This window comes from Bombus fervidus, chromosome 3, assembly GCF_041682495.2.
Source record: "Bombus fervidus isolate BK054 chromosome 3, iyBomFerv1, whole genome shotgun sequence".
Lineage (NCBI taxonomy): Eukaryota > Metazoa > Arthropoda > Insecta > Hymenoptera > Apidae > Bombus > Bombus fervidus.
The window spans coordinates 7,979,716-7,994,523 of record NC_091519.1 but is presented as its reverse complement, the minus strand read 5'-3'; the positions used below and the strand labels follow the sequence as shown (position 1 = coordinate 7,994,523).

At 34.8% G+C, this 14,808-nt stretch overlaps 1 protein-coding gene across 2 annotated transcripts in view; it reads left to right on the top strand.

The window, feature by feature from the left end:
• The window catches only part of LOC139985267 (beta-3 adrenergic receptor), a 49,093-nt gene that overhangs the window by 25,987 nt on the left and 8,298 nt on the right, over positions 1-14,808 (top strand). The window contains exons 1-6 of one of the 2 annotated variants that reach the window (XM_071999575.1): positions 4,378-4,515; positions 6,804-7,049; positions 9,426-9,622; positions 11,444-11,581; positions 12,752-13,058; positions 14,449-14,697. In XM_071999575.1, coding sequence (XP_071855676.1) covers positions 6,948-7,049; positions 9,426-9,622; positions 11,444-11,581; positions 12,752-13,058; positions 14,449-14,697 — 993 coding nt within the window. In that variant the 5' untranslated portion in view covers positions 4,378-4,515; positions 6,804-6,947. Of the gene's footprint in view, positions 1-4,377; positions 4,516-6,803; positions 7,050-9,425; positions 9,623-11,443; positions 11,582-12,751; positions 13,059-14,448; positions 14,698-14,808 lie in introns of those variants that run through there. The other variant, XM_071999577.1, reaches the window with a different exon arrangement.

The window sequence follows — 14,808 nt, the reverse complement described above, 5'->3', positions numbered from 1 at the left end:
GGATATCGGTTTCAAATGTAAATTATTATTTCGTCACCTAGTGCTTCAATTTGTTTTGTCATACACATGGCAGTAGCAGTGGATAATATTCTGTTTACCGATATTGCATTTTTCAACGAGTCTCTGTGTTTCGTAAATTGTACGATATGAAATTCGCTTCGAAAATGATGCAACATGAAATTGTTATTTGAAAAAGAATGCAAGAGAAACGCAATATTCTCAGTGATATTACGTTCTAAGGGATCAGAAACTAATGCTCGTTTATCCAAAATGTACAGAAAAATTGATGAAAAGTGCAGTTACCTACATGAAAAGATATGGTCGTGATTATAATTCTTTTAGATGTTATGTTTTGCCTAATGTTTTTCTGTCAATTGTAACTTTTAGATTCCTCGAAACAGATAAAGTTACGCTGTGGAAGAATTTTTCAATTCAAATAAAAAGCAGAAATTCATTTATATTTAATATTATTCTATATTTAATTATAATTCTGTTTAATTTAAATTTAAATTTATTTAATTTTATTTAATTAAAATTCTATATTAATTATAAATGTAAATATTTATACTTATTATACGATATTTAATATTGAACGCATGTTGATATTACTAAAAAAAAATATTTCTGTTTCTTCAAAATCCCATGCTCGCATACCAATTCATACTGATTGTGGATCAACAAAAATCTATTTCTCTTCCTATTTCTTCCTATTTTATTTGACCTCCCATTTATTTGATATCCCAGTCCAAGGATAGCAGCCACTGGAGAAGAGAATCATAATCATTGTCTACAGAAAACCCCCAAACATTTGTCCACGTTCTGTTCGAAACGAGTCCCTATTCCATGGTTTATTTCTAAACTTTCCCTCAGTTTCCGAACAAACAGATGAAAGCCTAACGCTGTGAAATTCGTAGGAAGGAAACGTAGCTGGCAGTAGTTTCAAAATTATATCCTGTATACTCGCAAACTCGGATTCCTCGTTATGTGTGGTGGTTATCATGTAGCGTAGCTTCACTTTCGTTCCTCTGGTTTCCGCTCGCTGGCTTACCGCGGGGTGAAAAGAAGCTTCAATGAGAAAACTTTCAACTAGTAACGCTATCGTGGCTCTTATTTGTCTTCCCTATTCGCCGATTATAATTGTTTTCGACAAATTCTAAATGACTTGATATTTGCAACACGTGGAATAGCATAATCGACGAAATACGATTTTGAGAAGATTTTAATGGTTGGAGTACGGTAGCACATGGGTTTGTGTGTGTGTGTGCGCGCAGAAACGAACGTATGTATGTAATTGCTTCTAGAACCTTGTTATAGCATCTGTTCGTTCTAGCATATGTTGAAACATGTATGCATATACATATTATATATTCAGGGATAATCCATTGCAGGATTATGTTCTAATGCGAAGTCAGTATCAAATACAACAATTTAATCATTTGCGTCGTGTATTATATCATTTTGTCTTCAATTTTATTTGTTAGACTTCAGGTCAAATGATATACAATCAGTCATGAAAGTACAACTTATAATAATTAATAAAATCATAAACAATATACGTGACTGACAGAAACAATATTTTCCTAGCTATCCCGATTGATTGTATTCCTCAGCGTCTGTTTTATAACATACAGATTTTATCGATAAACATTATTCGTTATATATTATTGTATATGTATATTAATATACATAGTTCATTCTAGTCCATTACTTATACCCATTAACAAATTAATTGAACTTATTCAACATGTATCAACTTATACAACATGTACATACATTCATTATATAATATACAGTACATATTTGAAATTTAAGAACCTTTTTTTTTATTTGGAAGAATTTTACAATCAATTTTCATTGAGAATTATTAAATTATTCTGGCGTGGTACTACAACTTGAAGAATAAGTGTTTATCGTATGTTTGATTCTAGTTGAATCTAATGTTTAAATCTAGAAATTTAAGAATGACGTTAACATTTTCTGGATATTTGTTGTGTATTTTTTTTGTAACTATTACTATCACTAGAATGTTAACAGAAGATATTAACTTTTCTCTAACAATTCAGGTATCTTCAAAATACAAAGTGAACTAAATTTAAATGAATTAAATAATGGAATTAAATTTTGCAAAAGTAATGATATTTATTACTTTGGTATGAATTTCTATATTTCACGGATTCTTAATCCTTTCTGTGAACCAAAGGACGCCTGTATTATCTAATAAATTATTTATCAGTAACATTATTATATCGAATAAACAGCATCAAAGGATAAGGATATAGAAATATGTAACAGAAATATGTAAATATGTAGATATGTAACAGAAACGATTTCTTTATATTTTCATATTTTTAAGATAAATTAACTTCCAACAGGAAAAATTAGCTTCAGATTGCTAAGAACTCCGTGCATTACAATATTATAGATGGTCCATTAAAATGGAAACGTTCGCTGCGTTTAAATCTCTGTTTTCTCATTCTCTGACTGAAAGCACAGCAAGATATTTATACTGCGCGAGAAGCATTAACGAGCTTTCGTCAATAGAATCGCAAAACGAGGCGAACGCATCATTCGTTTCTGCTTCGAGCACTTTGCGTATACATCTTATCAACACAGTCAATTTTATGGAAATCGAATTCTTTTAATTCACATCGACCAAGAAAATCTTCGATGCGATCGTATCTTGTGCAATTTCGTGAAACTGTGAATTTTATCGTTCTATCCTATCTTATCAAAAAACTAGCTTGAAGCAGACTCTTAATAGAGAACCGTAAAAAACGTTTAATACTAACCTAACGCTGGAATCTAAAAAATTTCATCCTACGTAGAATTTTTTTGACGATTATTTTAAATGTATGCAGTTTTTTTAACTTTATGTATTTTTAATGAAAAGAAAAAATAAAAAATTCCTGCCATCGCTGCTGAAAGAAACTCAAAGCGGTGGACGACTATCGAAAAATGGAAGAGAAGTCTTTTTCAGGCGCGCCTCTTTTCACTGTTCGCTCGTTCGTATGAAAATCTCGATTTTCCAATTCCACGAAAGGAACGGCGTTACTTTGCGAGGAAAATGTTGAATACGAAAACGAAAGGCGATTAATGTCGCGTGACTTCACAGCTTTTCGCGGATTTTCTCGTAAATCCGACGTTTAAGATTCCGTTTATCTTTGACAAATTGATCTCTTTGAGACTCATAATTTTATTGCATCCTTTAAAAGTAACCTATATTACATGCGCGTTATTTTATTTAAGCAAACAGTTGGATAGAATTCCGTAAAAATGGAGTAATATTTTATGGTATAAGAATCGAAATGGCTGAAAGTAGAGTAAATAATTGCTAACACGATGGCGAGACGGGAACATTAGCGAGAGACAAATTTAATAAGTACTTTATGTTTCTATAAAACATTCAAACCCGGCCATCTAATTATAAGCTCAATCGTTAAATGAAATCGTTATCACGTATTCCTTTAACGTAATTAATTTACATTAACCCACTTCATTTACTTAATTGATCTATTCGCCATTCTTATCACGAATGGTCTACAGGATTTTCAATTTAAAAAATTTGACTGTCGATTTTTAGAAATTAACAGTTCGCGTAAATTTCCATATTTACTATGAAAGTTTCCAAAATATTGGATCGCACGGAAAATTCGTTCCGATTTACATTTCGATTTGATATACATTTATTGAATAATATAGGTGCCATTTTGTCCTACAACCTTTCTCCATCTTTCACGCAACTTGAATATTCCATCCTTCCAGAATCTCTCAGGCTTCTGGCGAAAAACTTTTCAATATGATCTTTCGTTTCGACCAAATTCCTTAAAAATCGGGACAAACTTTCCGGGCAACCCAATATATAAAGCCTAAGTATCGATAAATTTTGTATATCTTCAATAGAAGATTTAAGTAAATTTCCATAATTTGTAAAATGCATAAGGTTCCATTATCGATAAATATCGTAAGCTTGAAATAAAAAATTCCAGTGGTAATTTAATTTTACACGAATTTTTACCGTATTTTCACTGGTTTCCCGATTAATTAAGAAACTTTTGAACGATAATAACAACGACTCGCAACACACGATTCTTTACATGCACGTAGACGACTGAACATGTTTATCCACTTTCTGCACGAGTATAGTACATTAAATATCGAGACTGCTGAAACAAGGAACTAAACGATTGAAGTAGACAGTACCGTGAGTTGTCTCGGTATAAAGGTTGAAACCGGCTAATGGTCGATAATGGAACTGCTTGAATGGTGGTATAACCAAATTATACTGTCGACTAGCTGCTCGTGATCTGGAAAACAATATTCACAAGGGGAACGCATCATTATATATATAATTCGATGAAATCTGTTCTCGTTCCGACTCGTTGTTCTTCATTCGCCTCCCTATATCACGCATGTCTCACTCACAGTCTGTCAAACAATCGTCCTACGTGATTGACTGTCTTCTATAAAATCTGATTCTGTATCAAGCCATTCCAGAAACCATACACATTTATACTCGTAAGTATTTTCTTTTCAGATTTGTACGTTTATTTTATATTTCGTATCTTATCTAGTGATGCATGGTTTCGTTTGAACTTTTGTAATCTCGTGGTTCGATTTGGACCAATGCGATCCAATGTGCAAAAATTTGGATTAATACGAACCGATTATTTAACGCCAGTTTGTAATCAGAAATGTTTTTGTTTAAAGTAAATAGATGATATTAAATTTTTGTTTTCTATAGAAATTCTAACAATTGCAGAACGTCGTTCGAGATGAGTAATTATACTACGATTACTCTGTAATTATTCAATTACGTTTATTTTCGTTCGTAAGTTTTTTCTATAAAATCTCTTTCCGAAGTATGAAATTAGCCGAATATATTTCAACTGTATTACTTAAAATATAATGCTAGATATATTTGTTTTGTGATCAAAAGCTTAAACAAAAACTGTTTGAACGAATGCCGACACGAGGTGTGTACATAATAATGTTTTCAATTGACAGGATTTATCGCGAACGTGTCTTACTCGCGTCGTTCAGCGAGGAGACATTAGCGGATTAGCCGGCATTTGCATTACCTTGAGCCGTCAGTTGTAATTTTCACTAGTAGCACTTATCATACCGTACATCGAGCGTGTTTGTACCATGTTATTCACGTGCTCCCCATCCTTGTCCTGACAGCCTTAAAACTTGTTAGTCCTACGCTTTGACAAACCGTTATTAGCGGCTTTATTTCTAATTCCATTAGTTTGAAACGCTAACGATGATACTTCACGATGGTTTAAAATTGAAGCGTTATCAAAGATTCACAAATATTGTACACGTGATGCGACAATCTGTATATACGATTAATATGACATGATGCGCGAACTAATGCCTACCAATTAAAACTAGAATTTGTTTTATTTAAATCACAATTTGAACTTTTTAACGTAAATTTGGATTTTCCAATTTAGAGTTGGAAGTAAATTTTAAGAGTAAACATAAAATATTCTGAATTGAATTGAATTTTTCAACTGTATTTATAAGATGAACGATCTCTGAGAAGAGGAAAAGCAGTCAGAGTACAAGAAGTACCTGCTCCTTTCCTCGAGCCTGAACTTCCAGGGGTTTGCAACCAACGAATTCATAGAAATTTCGTGATCTTTTTCTATATTTTGCTATTTAAACTTTGATTCGTATTTCCTGAACTTGATATTACAATTCCATATGCGATTAAGTTTTTACGTTATTCTATCGAGAATTCCAAGTGGTACACGACGTTCTGTATCCTATTTCATTATACCGTTCGAACGTAACGATCCGGATTAAAATGCAATATTCCATGTTAATCGGAAGTGAATCGTTACTATATTCGTTTCTACAACAACTGATGTATTATTCAATATATCTCCGTGGTAACGGGCATCGCTAATTGACATATTTGGCGGTGAATCGAGAACCTTACCACACAACCGATGACCTTTCGTGTCCTGATGTAACGGCCTTGACCAAACCGATACCTAGTTTATGAATCGATACGACGTCGTGGTAGGAACGTGATAACAGTTGTAAAAGACGTTTTGACTTCCGTATGAAATTCTCTTCAGATGTCATAATACAGTAGAACGTTGATTATCCGCGCTAATCATGATACGCATTGTTCAGATGTAATCGAATCATTTTATTTTCATATGAGAGAAGATCATTTATCTTGGATGTTTTATAAATATTAAACAGGAGCGGAAACTTTCGAATAAGAATATAATAATTTCTTTCACTTTCTATTCTTGTCTAGTAATCATTCTTACAAGGTACGATCCCTATGTTTTCTATTAAACAATGCGCCGATGATCGGTACCTTCTACTTTATATTTGAAATTAATACGATTCTAAGAATCGTTTATAAAGATTCTCAAGCGAAGAAGACCAGCATATCCAATATCGTTTCATACGCGCAAACGTAGTTGATTGATGATAACAGCGTAAGCACATGTTACTCCTGTATCCTGCAGAAACAATACGAGCAAGACGCAATCGCAATTTCAACATCAAACAAAGCATCGAATAATTACCATTAGCCTCGAAATTAGTTCCAAAAAGTCGATGCGCATTTGCGCACGTTGTTCGGTAATATCATACGCGATTCGGTTTCGACTTTCCCACTAAAATTACCATCCTGCACAGATATAACATTAGCCATCTACGATAACTAAATCGTTATTGTTCATGTTCGAAACCGTTCCGAGTGGCAGCGGTATGAAATTAACGCGCTTTAATTCGGTTATTTCGATGAACTGATCTATATGTGGCTGTCGTTGCAGATGTTTGAGATGCATCCACCATCATGATGCCGTGGATCGTTAAACAAAGGTTTGACACCTGAGCAACAACGATCGCCGAAATCCGCTTCCACTTCTCGGAGCTAACCATCTTCGAGGACGAATAAATCACGCGTGGGAAGAGGAATGGTCCCTTGGGCCTTCGGCGTGCCTCTCGTCTTCGTTTCTGCTCTGGGTCTTATTCTCAATGGTTTTGTGCTACTCGTGGTTCTTGGACTGGGCAAACAGGTAAATAGCTGTTCTGACTGATGGATAATTCGTCGACGCGTGATTGACAGCGTGTATCGAGAGATTATATTTTTATTATCATCAATTGATTCGATGTACTATGTCAGTTGTAAATTTTAATTCTTTTTGAAGAAAGAAATTGACCAGATCAACAATATTTCTTTAGTTCTAATGATAAACGATCTTTAAATTAATTACCAAAATCTATTAAAATCTACTGTGAATTATATTTATAGTCTTTTCGAACTCGACTTTCCGAGAAAGAGAAAATTCGTATAGATATTAGCAAAATTGTATTTTATGCTGTCAATTTATTCGTGTGTAAAATTGTTGGAGGAACATAGGAGAATAATTAAATCAGCTAAATTGCATCGTTTAAGGAATCGAAGAATTTAAATTTGTATAGTATTTCCAACTGGGAATATTCTTAACGGGTGAAAGGATGGTTGTTTGCAGACAATAGATCACTGACACTGCAGGAATTATTCAGGCTATCAGTCTTCTTCGATGGCCGTGTTATCGGCGACAGGAGACATACAATGAAGTTTGATAGCGTATGAAAAGCTGAACGATAAATCGATGAAAAGTCATTAGCTTTCAGCCTTAATAAACGTTGGAATCATGTTTAGGTAAAGAGTCGATGAATTTCTGGTTGAATTAGAAAAGTGTCTGGATCCTGAATGAATTACCAACTCCCGAATAGAATCGAAGCAATTATGGGTATCGGTTGGGAATACATGTTGGGTTGTTAAACAGATTGCGCGCTATCTACTATGTTTGAATGCGTCTTGATCCAGTTAGGGGACATCATTGTTATAGTCCCCTCGCAAACGCTCATGCGAATAAGCGTTTAATTAATTTTGCCAAAGAGCCAAGACATTGCGGAATCTGCTATTTGTTTCGGTAAAATTTTCGTGATCCTAGTAATTAAAAATCCTTAAATCTAGTAATAATAAAAGATTCATCACGGACCAGTAATCATGGATGTCTGATTAAAATTTTTTAAGTTACGCTTCATGAAAGAACCATTAGTATTAAAGTATGATCTAACAGCAGAAAATTTGTTGCAATTTAGGATACATACACACATAACGTATATTTGTTCAAGGGACATGATTTAATTTTGTGTGATCTGTTCTAATTTGTATCACTAAAAAATATATAAAACGTCAAGTAGCAATCGTTCGATACAAAATTACGGAAGAAAATTAGTTTCAAATCCTGATCTCGACCAGCAAATATTGTCATCGTATGGTAAAACTAATTATTTCAAAATTATGAAAGGATATAAAACGGTTGTAGGGTTCATGCCTTTGCAGATTTTTCCAAGATTTTTTTTTACATTATAAAATTCCTTTCGCACATTGTAGAAATTAATACGGAGTTGAGAGGTTTCGACAGAGAGATCTTGTGTGAGCTTCGAGCAACGCGAGATGGTGGCTAATCCCGTCTTTTAAAGCAGTTTCCTTTTGGGTAGAGAAAGAGAGCCACTCCTTTCGCAAGTGACATATTTCTCAACGAAGGAATGAAACCCGCGGAAGGAAAGTGGCCACGCTGGAAATAGCCTTGTGCTTTTACGCGATCCATTTCAGTGGGTGCCACTGGCTGACCGTGGCAGTTTGAACAACACAAGGTTGCGCAGTGGTTAGAAAAGATCGCATGCTTTTCGATATAATATTGAAGGTGGACACGTCGAATGGCAGCCAGCGAACTAGGTCGCATAAAATGCGCTGCTTTGCTTTGTGAGGCTCCTTGTCAGACTTGCAATATTGTTTCCCGCAAATACGTCCGGTATATGGCAAATAAAATACCTTTGCTATTGAAAAGTATATCTTCGATCGACTACGAGTTTAATAAAAGGATTAGATAAAAGTTCGTTGCTTATGAAATTATAGTTTCACTGATGTTTGACGTAGAAATATCAATGTAAAAGAGTATTAGATTTTCGACACATTCGAACATTCTTTCTGCATTCTATATTCTGGAAAATTTTATGTTTTATATGCTAAAAGTAAGATGAAATAATGTTTACAGGCACTTCTATATGCCGATAATACTCTCTTGACTAACTTTTACGATTAATATTTTCTAATTCAATTAAGAAAGTTTAATAGCTGATAGATTGTTTAATACATAAATACCAAAATAGAACTAACGACGTGTAAATTTATCTTTTATCCATTCGTAGTTGTTTTGTACAGTAGGGTGTAAAGAAGTCGACGAGAAGTAACGTTTAAGAACGAGGCAGAGGGATCGCGTGCAAACAGCGAGAAGTTTAAATTACAAGATCCCAGCTGGAAATTAAGATTGCACGGTGTACAGGAACTTTTGATCGCCATAGGAAAGTTTATTTAACAAGTTAACCGATGTCCGCAGACGCAGCAGCAACAAACCGCCAATACTTTGTTGCTGATACACTTGGGTGCAGTGGAGGCGGCTGTGTGCCTGATATTACTGATCTTTACTACTGGTTCCTGGCCAATCGCCGGCACCTGGTGTGTCTTACACGGTTTTCTTTTGACTCTTTTACATCCAGTCGCCCTTTGGACTGTCACTGGATTGAACTGTGACAGGTAAGCCTTTTACATACTCTTTTTCTCTCTTCAAAATGTTCTATCTTTATTAAACTCGTATTCGAAATCGAATTCTTTTATCGTCGAATTTTTTGGTGAATTTCTGATAAACTGACCGATATCCGGTTTATATGTAGTGGGAATTTCATACAAACATTTCCGATAAAATTTCGAAAGCTGTTCTATATTTATAGCACTTCAAAGTACGAAAATGATATTTTTCAATCCCATATTGTGGAAAAATATTATCTTTCATTTATCCAGTTTGGTCGTTTGTGCCAAATTTTAATTTTATTTAACTGTGTTAAAGACAATAAAATATTATGTAAAAAGAACAACAATGATAAAATTAAAATAACGTCTACAATAAGCGAATAAAGATTACAAATTTAAATGTTCAATAAATTATAAATGTGCGATAATGTAGAGAATATATTCTGACACATTGCCATAATTAAGTTACTTAACGGACACAATATTCAACAAATACACATATTTAATAAATCAATTCGTTGGATCGCATCAATCAGCATTCGAAAAGCATCTGTGTATCTTCATCCATAAAGCGGGGAGGTCATCGAGTTGAAAATCCCTGGTTTTCCCATAGTAAGCGATACAAAAATCGAGTTCGATTCGGTGCCACGGTGACGTTCAACGAGCCTTACGTAGCACAAAGCTGCCAGGCTTTTCAACGTAAGATGTCAATAGAGGCACCCAGCATTCAGCCCCGATATCTCTTTGGCCGTCAACCAACACCAGATCTTCGATTCAATCAGAAACCCTTCGGCATACCATCCCGTCATTGCTGTTCATATCTACGATTCCAGAGGGAGAGAAGGGCCGATGCTCCTTCAAATTACATATCGTAAGAACGTGTAAATGTCATAATATCTCGTCGCGTCTCGTTTATCGATAATGAACATGGTACGGGATGTTTTATCGTGCCATTTTACTCCTGCTATCAGCGTCAGCAAAGTTGTTAGTACGTAATAAAAATGTCGAGAATACAAGAGATGGTATTATTAAATTATAAATATTTTACGAATAAATTTAATACGATGGTTATAAGATTCGATACACGGTTATAAACAATGAAAGAATTTATCATTTTAATTTCCTTTTTGATACTCTATGAATAGCGTGCCCTTAGTATAAACAACAAATCACTCTCGCCTTTCCAATAGTTCAGCAACAAATATTTCCGAATTGACGAGATACAAGTCATAACTTTTACGATTTTACTACTTTACTTCGAATATAATAATCAATCGGATAAAACAAGCAAATATCCGGATACTTTTAACCGTTAGTGTAATTATAACATCCTTAACCACTTTAATATAACTTAGAAGAGGAAGGAATTGCACGTGATCTGAAGTCACGTGTTCACATACAAATATTTGTCACGTTCGGGAGGTAAAGGAGAAACTTCGGAATGACGAAAGGTTAAGGATAAAAATACAAGGAGACACGCGTAGTTCTTCTACTTGAAAATATCGTGGCTAGCCGGATTTCTGACCGATCGAACGCGTTCGATATTTTATTCATGGCCCATACGAATTTAAACTGTCGCATTCCTTTTCGACAGTGGCGTGACCTTTCCTTTCCGATCTTGACTCAGCCACCCACTTTTTCATTATTCACTCATGCACGTTACATTCCAACGATTCCAGGGTGATCATATAAAAGCGGTCGCATGAAATGGGGGACAGGGCCATAAAAAGATTCGATTTCGAACGTCGTTGAGGAATTTTCTTTCTGAAGTTTGATAATCAAAGTTGTGACAATTGAACACCATAATGGCGGGGATTCTTTGTGCAGATATTACGCGATCGCTGCACCGCTACATTACGCCGCATTAGTGTCACCACGACGCGTTGCGGTTGGTCTAGCTGCATCTTGGACAGGGGCTCTGTTCTTATGCGTGCTGCCCTTCTGGGGTCTGGTACCGCCTTACAGGTTCGTTTGTTTGACAATTGGTCGAAATCTGGATCCTCTTACACGATTCAACTAATGTTATTAATGAAATTAACATACTAATTACAAGTTGCAAGTTACCTGCGCCGATAAATTACGGCGATTGCATAATAAAACAGAAAAAGTTCTATACAATGGTTAAAAATGGTATCGATACACCAGTGTGTTTATTATAACTTTTACATACTAATTAATTAGATCCGAATATATTAAATTTCATAGCATTTGGTCACATGACGATAAAAATTTGATACAATGAAAATGAAGTATAAAATTTGACCAAAAAAGACTTCATTTGAAAGTAAAGTGTACAAGCTAGTACTTGTTGTAGTCACTGTATGTAAGCTTTACAAAGTCAATAGATTACGATATTTATCTTAACATTGTAAATTTATAGAAAGCCTACATCTTGTAACTTGTCAGTTCATTAATATTATTAGTTGATAAATCACCGTACAAGAGAGCACCGATGTTCGATTTGTTCAATTTATTCGATTTTCAATGTATCTATTGTAACTATATGGGTCTTCGTTCATTTCTTTCTTATGTAAAGGATGCTAAGTTTTGTTAGTAGCATTAAGAAATTGGAGATAGTTTTTTTTCTCCAGCCAGTCTTTGCGTGATGAATGTTCAATGCAGTCCTAATAGAGTTTCGATTTCTTTATTCGAAGCAATATTTCATCCGCGTTATTTGCGTTCGTTACTGTGTCAAGGTTGGGATTAATTAGATTCATTTTAAAATTGCTCAAGATCCTGCAAAAAGAAAAATAGTTTCACCGTCGAATAATCGGAACATAATGCACGTAATACGACTGGAAAGTTAGAATAGATTCCATATTCTTTAAATTTTTATCGCATGAAATAATTTTTTTCTTCCTAGTTTAATAGTATTAATAATATTCAAATACCTTAAATAACGCGGTTAGAGATTGAACGCGAAAAAACCGCTGCTTGGAACAAACCTGTACTTATCATGTTTTTCTCCCGCGATCTTCATATGGCTTAAACCAGTTACACGAGACGTTTTGTATTCCTATTATCACTATCCTATCCCAAATACCCCAATCTAAACGGTCCTCCAAAATAAGCAGAACAACGATACAGACGGATGACAAAAAATTAAAGGTCACAACCTGCCGATTGTTACCACAGATACAGTCCAGGATTGGGCTGCTGCGCACCAGATTTTAGCAACGATTCGTGGGGCTTAGCGGCGGCGCTTTACGGGGCTGTTTACGCGATTCTGGGGCTGGCGCTGCCTGCTATCCTCGTCACTATCTGCAATTTGCGTGTGCTTGGCATAGCGCGTTATCACCGGCATCGAATCGCTAGCGCAATTTACGAAGTCACCCTGAGCGCTCAAGCGACCATCACCCACCAGCGAAATCCGTTTTTCGTACCAACTGTCACGGCACCTTCGGTCGTCAGCCCACCTCGCTTTCATAGCGCGGCCAAAACGGTTTGTACATCCAGAGATCAGCGTAATTTCTGTTTGCACTGCATAATTTTCGCATCGTGTGATGTCAGCGGGATAGACATAATATGATGTCATGTGGACAATTTCAAACGGCAAACCGTGTTCGAGCAAGGAAACGATCTCAGTAATTTCGTGGAGACACGTACGGTGTGTTTGAGGAAATCTCTTTGAGGAAAGGTCTTTGAATTTGATATATGCGTTGCTTTTACAGTTAATATTTGGCATTTGATCCGTCGGTGATTAAAGACATATATATAGTATCGGATCAAATTTTTTAACTAGTTCAGCTTCAGATTGAAGGTTACGTGAAGAATTTTCGATGGTTTTTGTGGCTCCTGCTATGTTTAGATTTGAGTTTGTACAAATTTGTATAATTCTGATGTTTTTTTTTTTTTTTAGAATCGGTGCTCCGTTCTGCGTCATTTCACAAATTTTTAAGATTTATCGAATCTTTTAAAATTTGCATTGATTTTAAGATATTACAGATTTTTTTTTTTTTTTTGCCGGAAGACTGCATTTTATGCGAAATTTAAAAGCGTAAAAATGTATAGAATACACATAATATGCAGAAATATACATACTTAAGAAATGTACATACATATTTAATTATAGACTGAAATAAAAAGACAATTTTAGAATTTTAGAATTCTTCCTTTGTATATGTGCTTCATAACATTGCAACTGTTGTACAGCTTTTCAACCTTTAAACGTTAAATTTTATAGCAGCATAAATATTTGATCGACCAAATACTGATGCATCTGTTCAATGTAAACGATTTCGTAGGGATTTTATTGACGTAGTGTAAACGCTATTAAACATTACATAAAACAAGGAGCAATAAGCATTATGTATTTCGTGTAAATATTTCAAACTAATTAATATCCACGTATAATATTCAATTTCACGAATCTCTAATTGATTTTCGTCCATTAAGCTTTCAAAGGAAAATTCATTGACAAAAAGTTGAATCAAAATTGTAATCATTTCCAATCGATTATCCGGTAGACTTTAAATCAAAAGCTTTGTTGAAAGACGTAAATCAAAATCCCGCTAGAAATTGAATTTCTACCGAACAATAAAATCGCTTCCAGGCAATTCGTGTGTGTTTAGTTCAGTTTTACGTTCAATTATCTGCCGCGTACTTTTTAATGACGCAATTTGTCTGTCCGATATAACGACAATCTGTTGTCCTTGCGTTGATTTTCCTCCATAATAACACTTTGGCAATCAATATCACGAACTAATAACATAATTCTATTTAACAAGTTCCTTTCATTTGCTAATGTCCCATTCGTTCAACGACACGCAATTAAATTGTAATTTAAATTATTCCATACAGAATATAGCGACGATGCTATATTGAATTTCTAGGTAATGCAACTGGTTGGTTCTCTATATTTGCTTTATTTCCCATACTGCGGTCTGATTCTTTGGGAAGTTTGCGACGTCGGTAATCAGCCGCATTCCTACGATCATCCCAAACTTGCTTCGTTGGCCTCGCTTCTACTCGCTTGTTCTCCACCCATCAACGGTCTTCTCTACGGCTTGAAATCACAGACATTTAGACGATCGGTGCAGAATTATTGGCGGAAGAAGGCGACCAAGTCGGAACTTCAACAAGTAATAATCAACGATTTGAAATAATTTTGCAGTTAGTTTGGAATTTTTCTAACAAATTTTTTTCTTGATAAATATTTTTTTCTTTTTATATTTATTTTGAGATATTTGAGA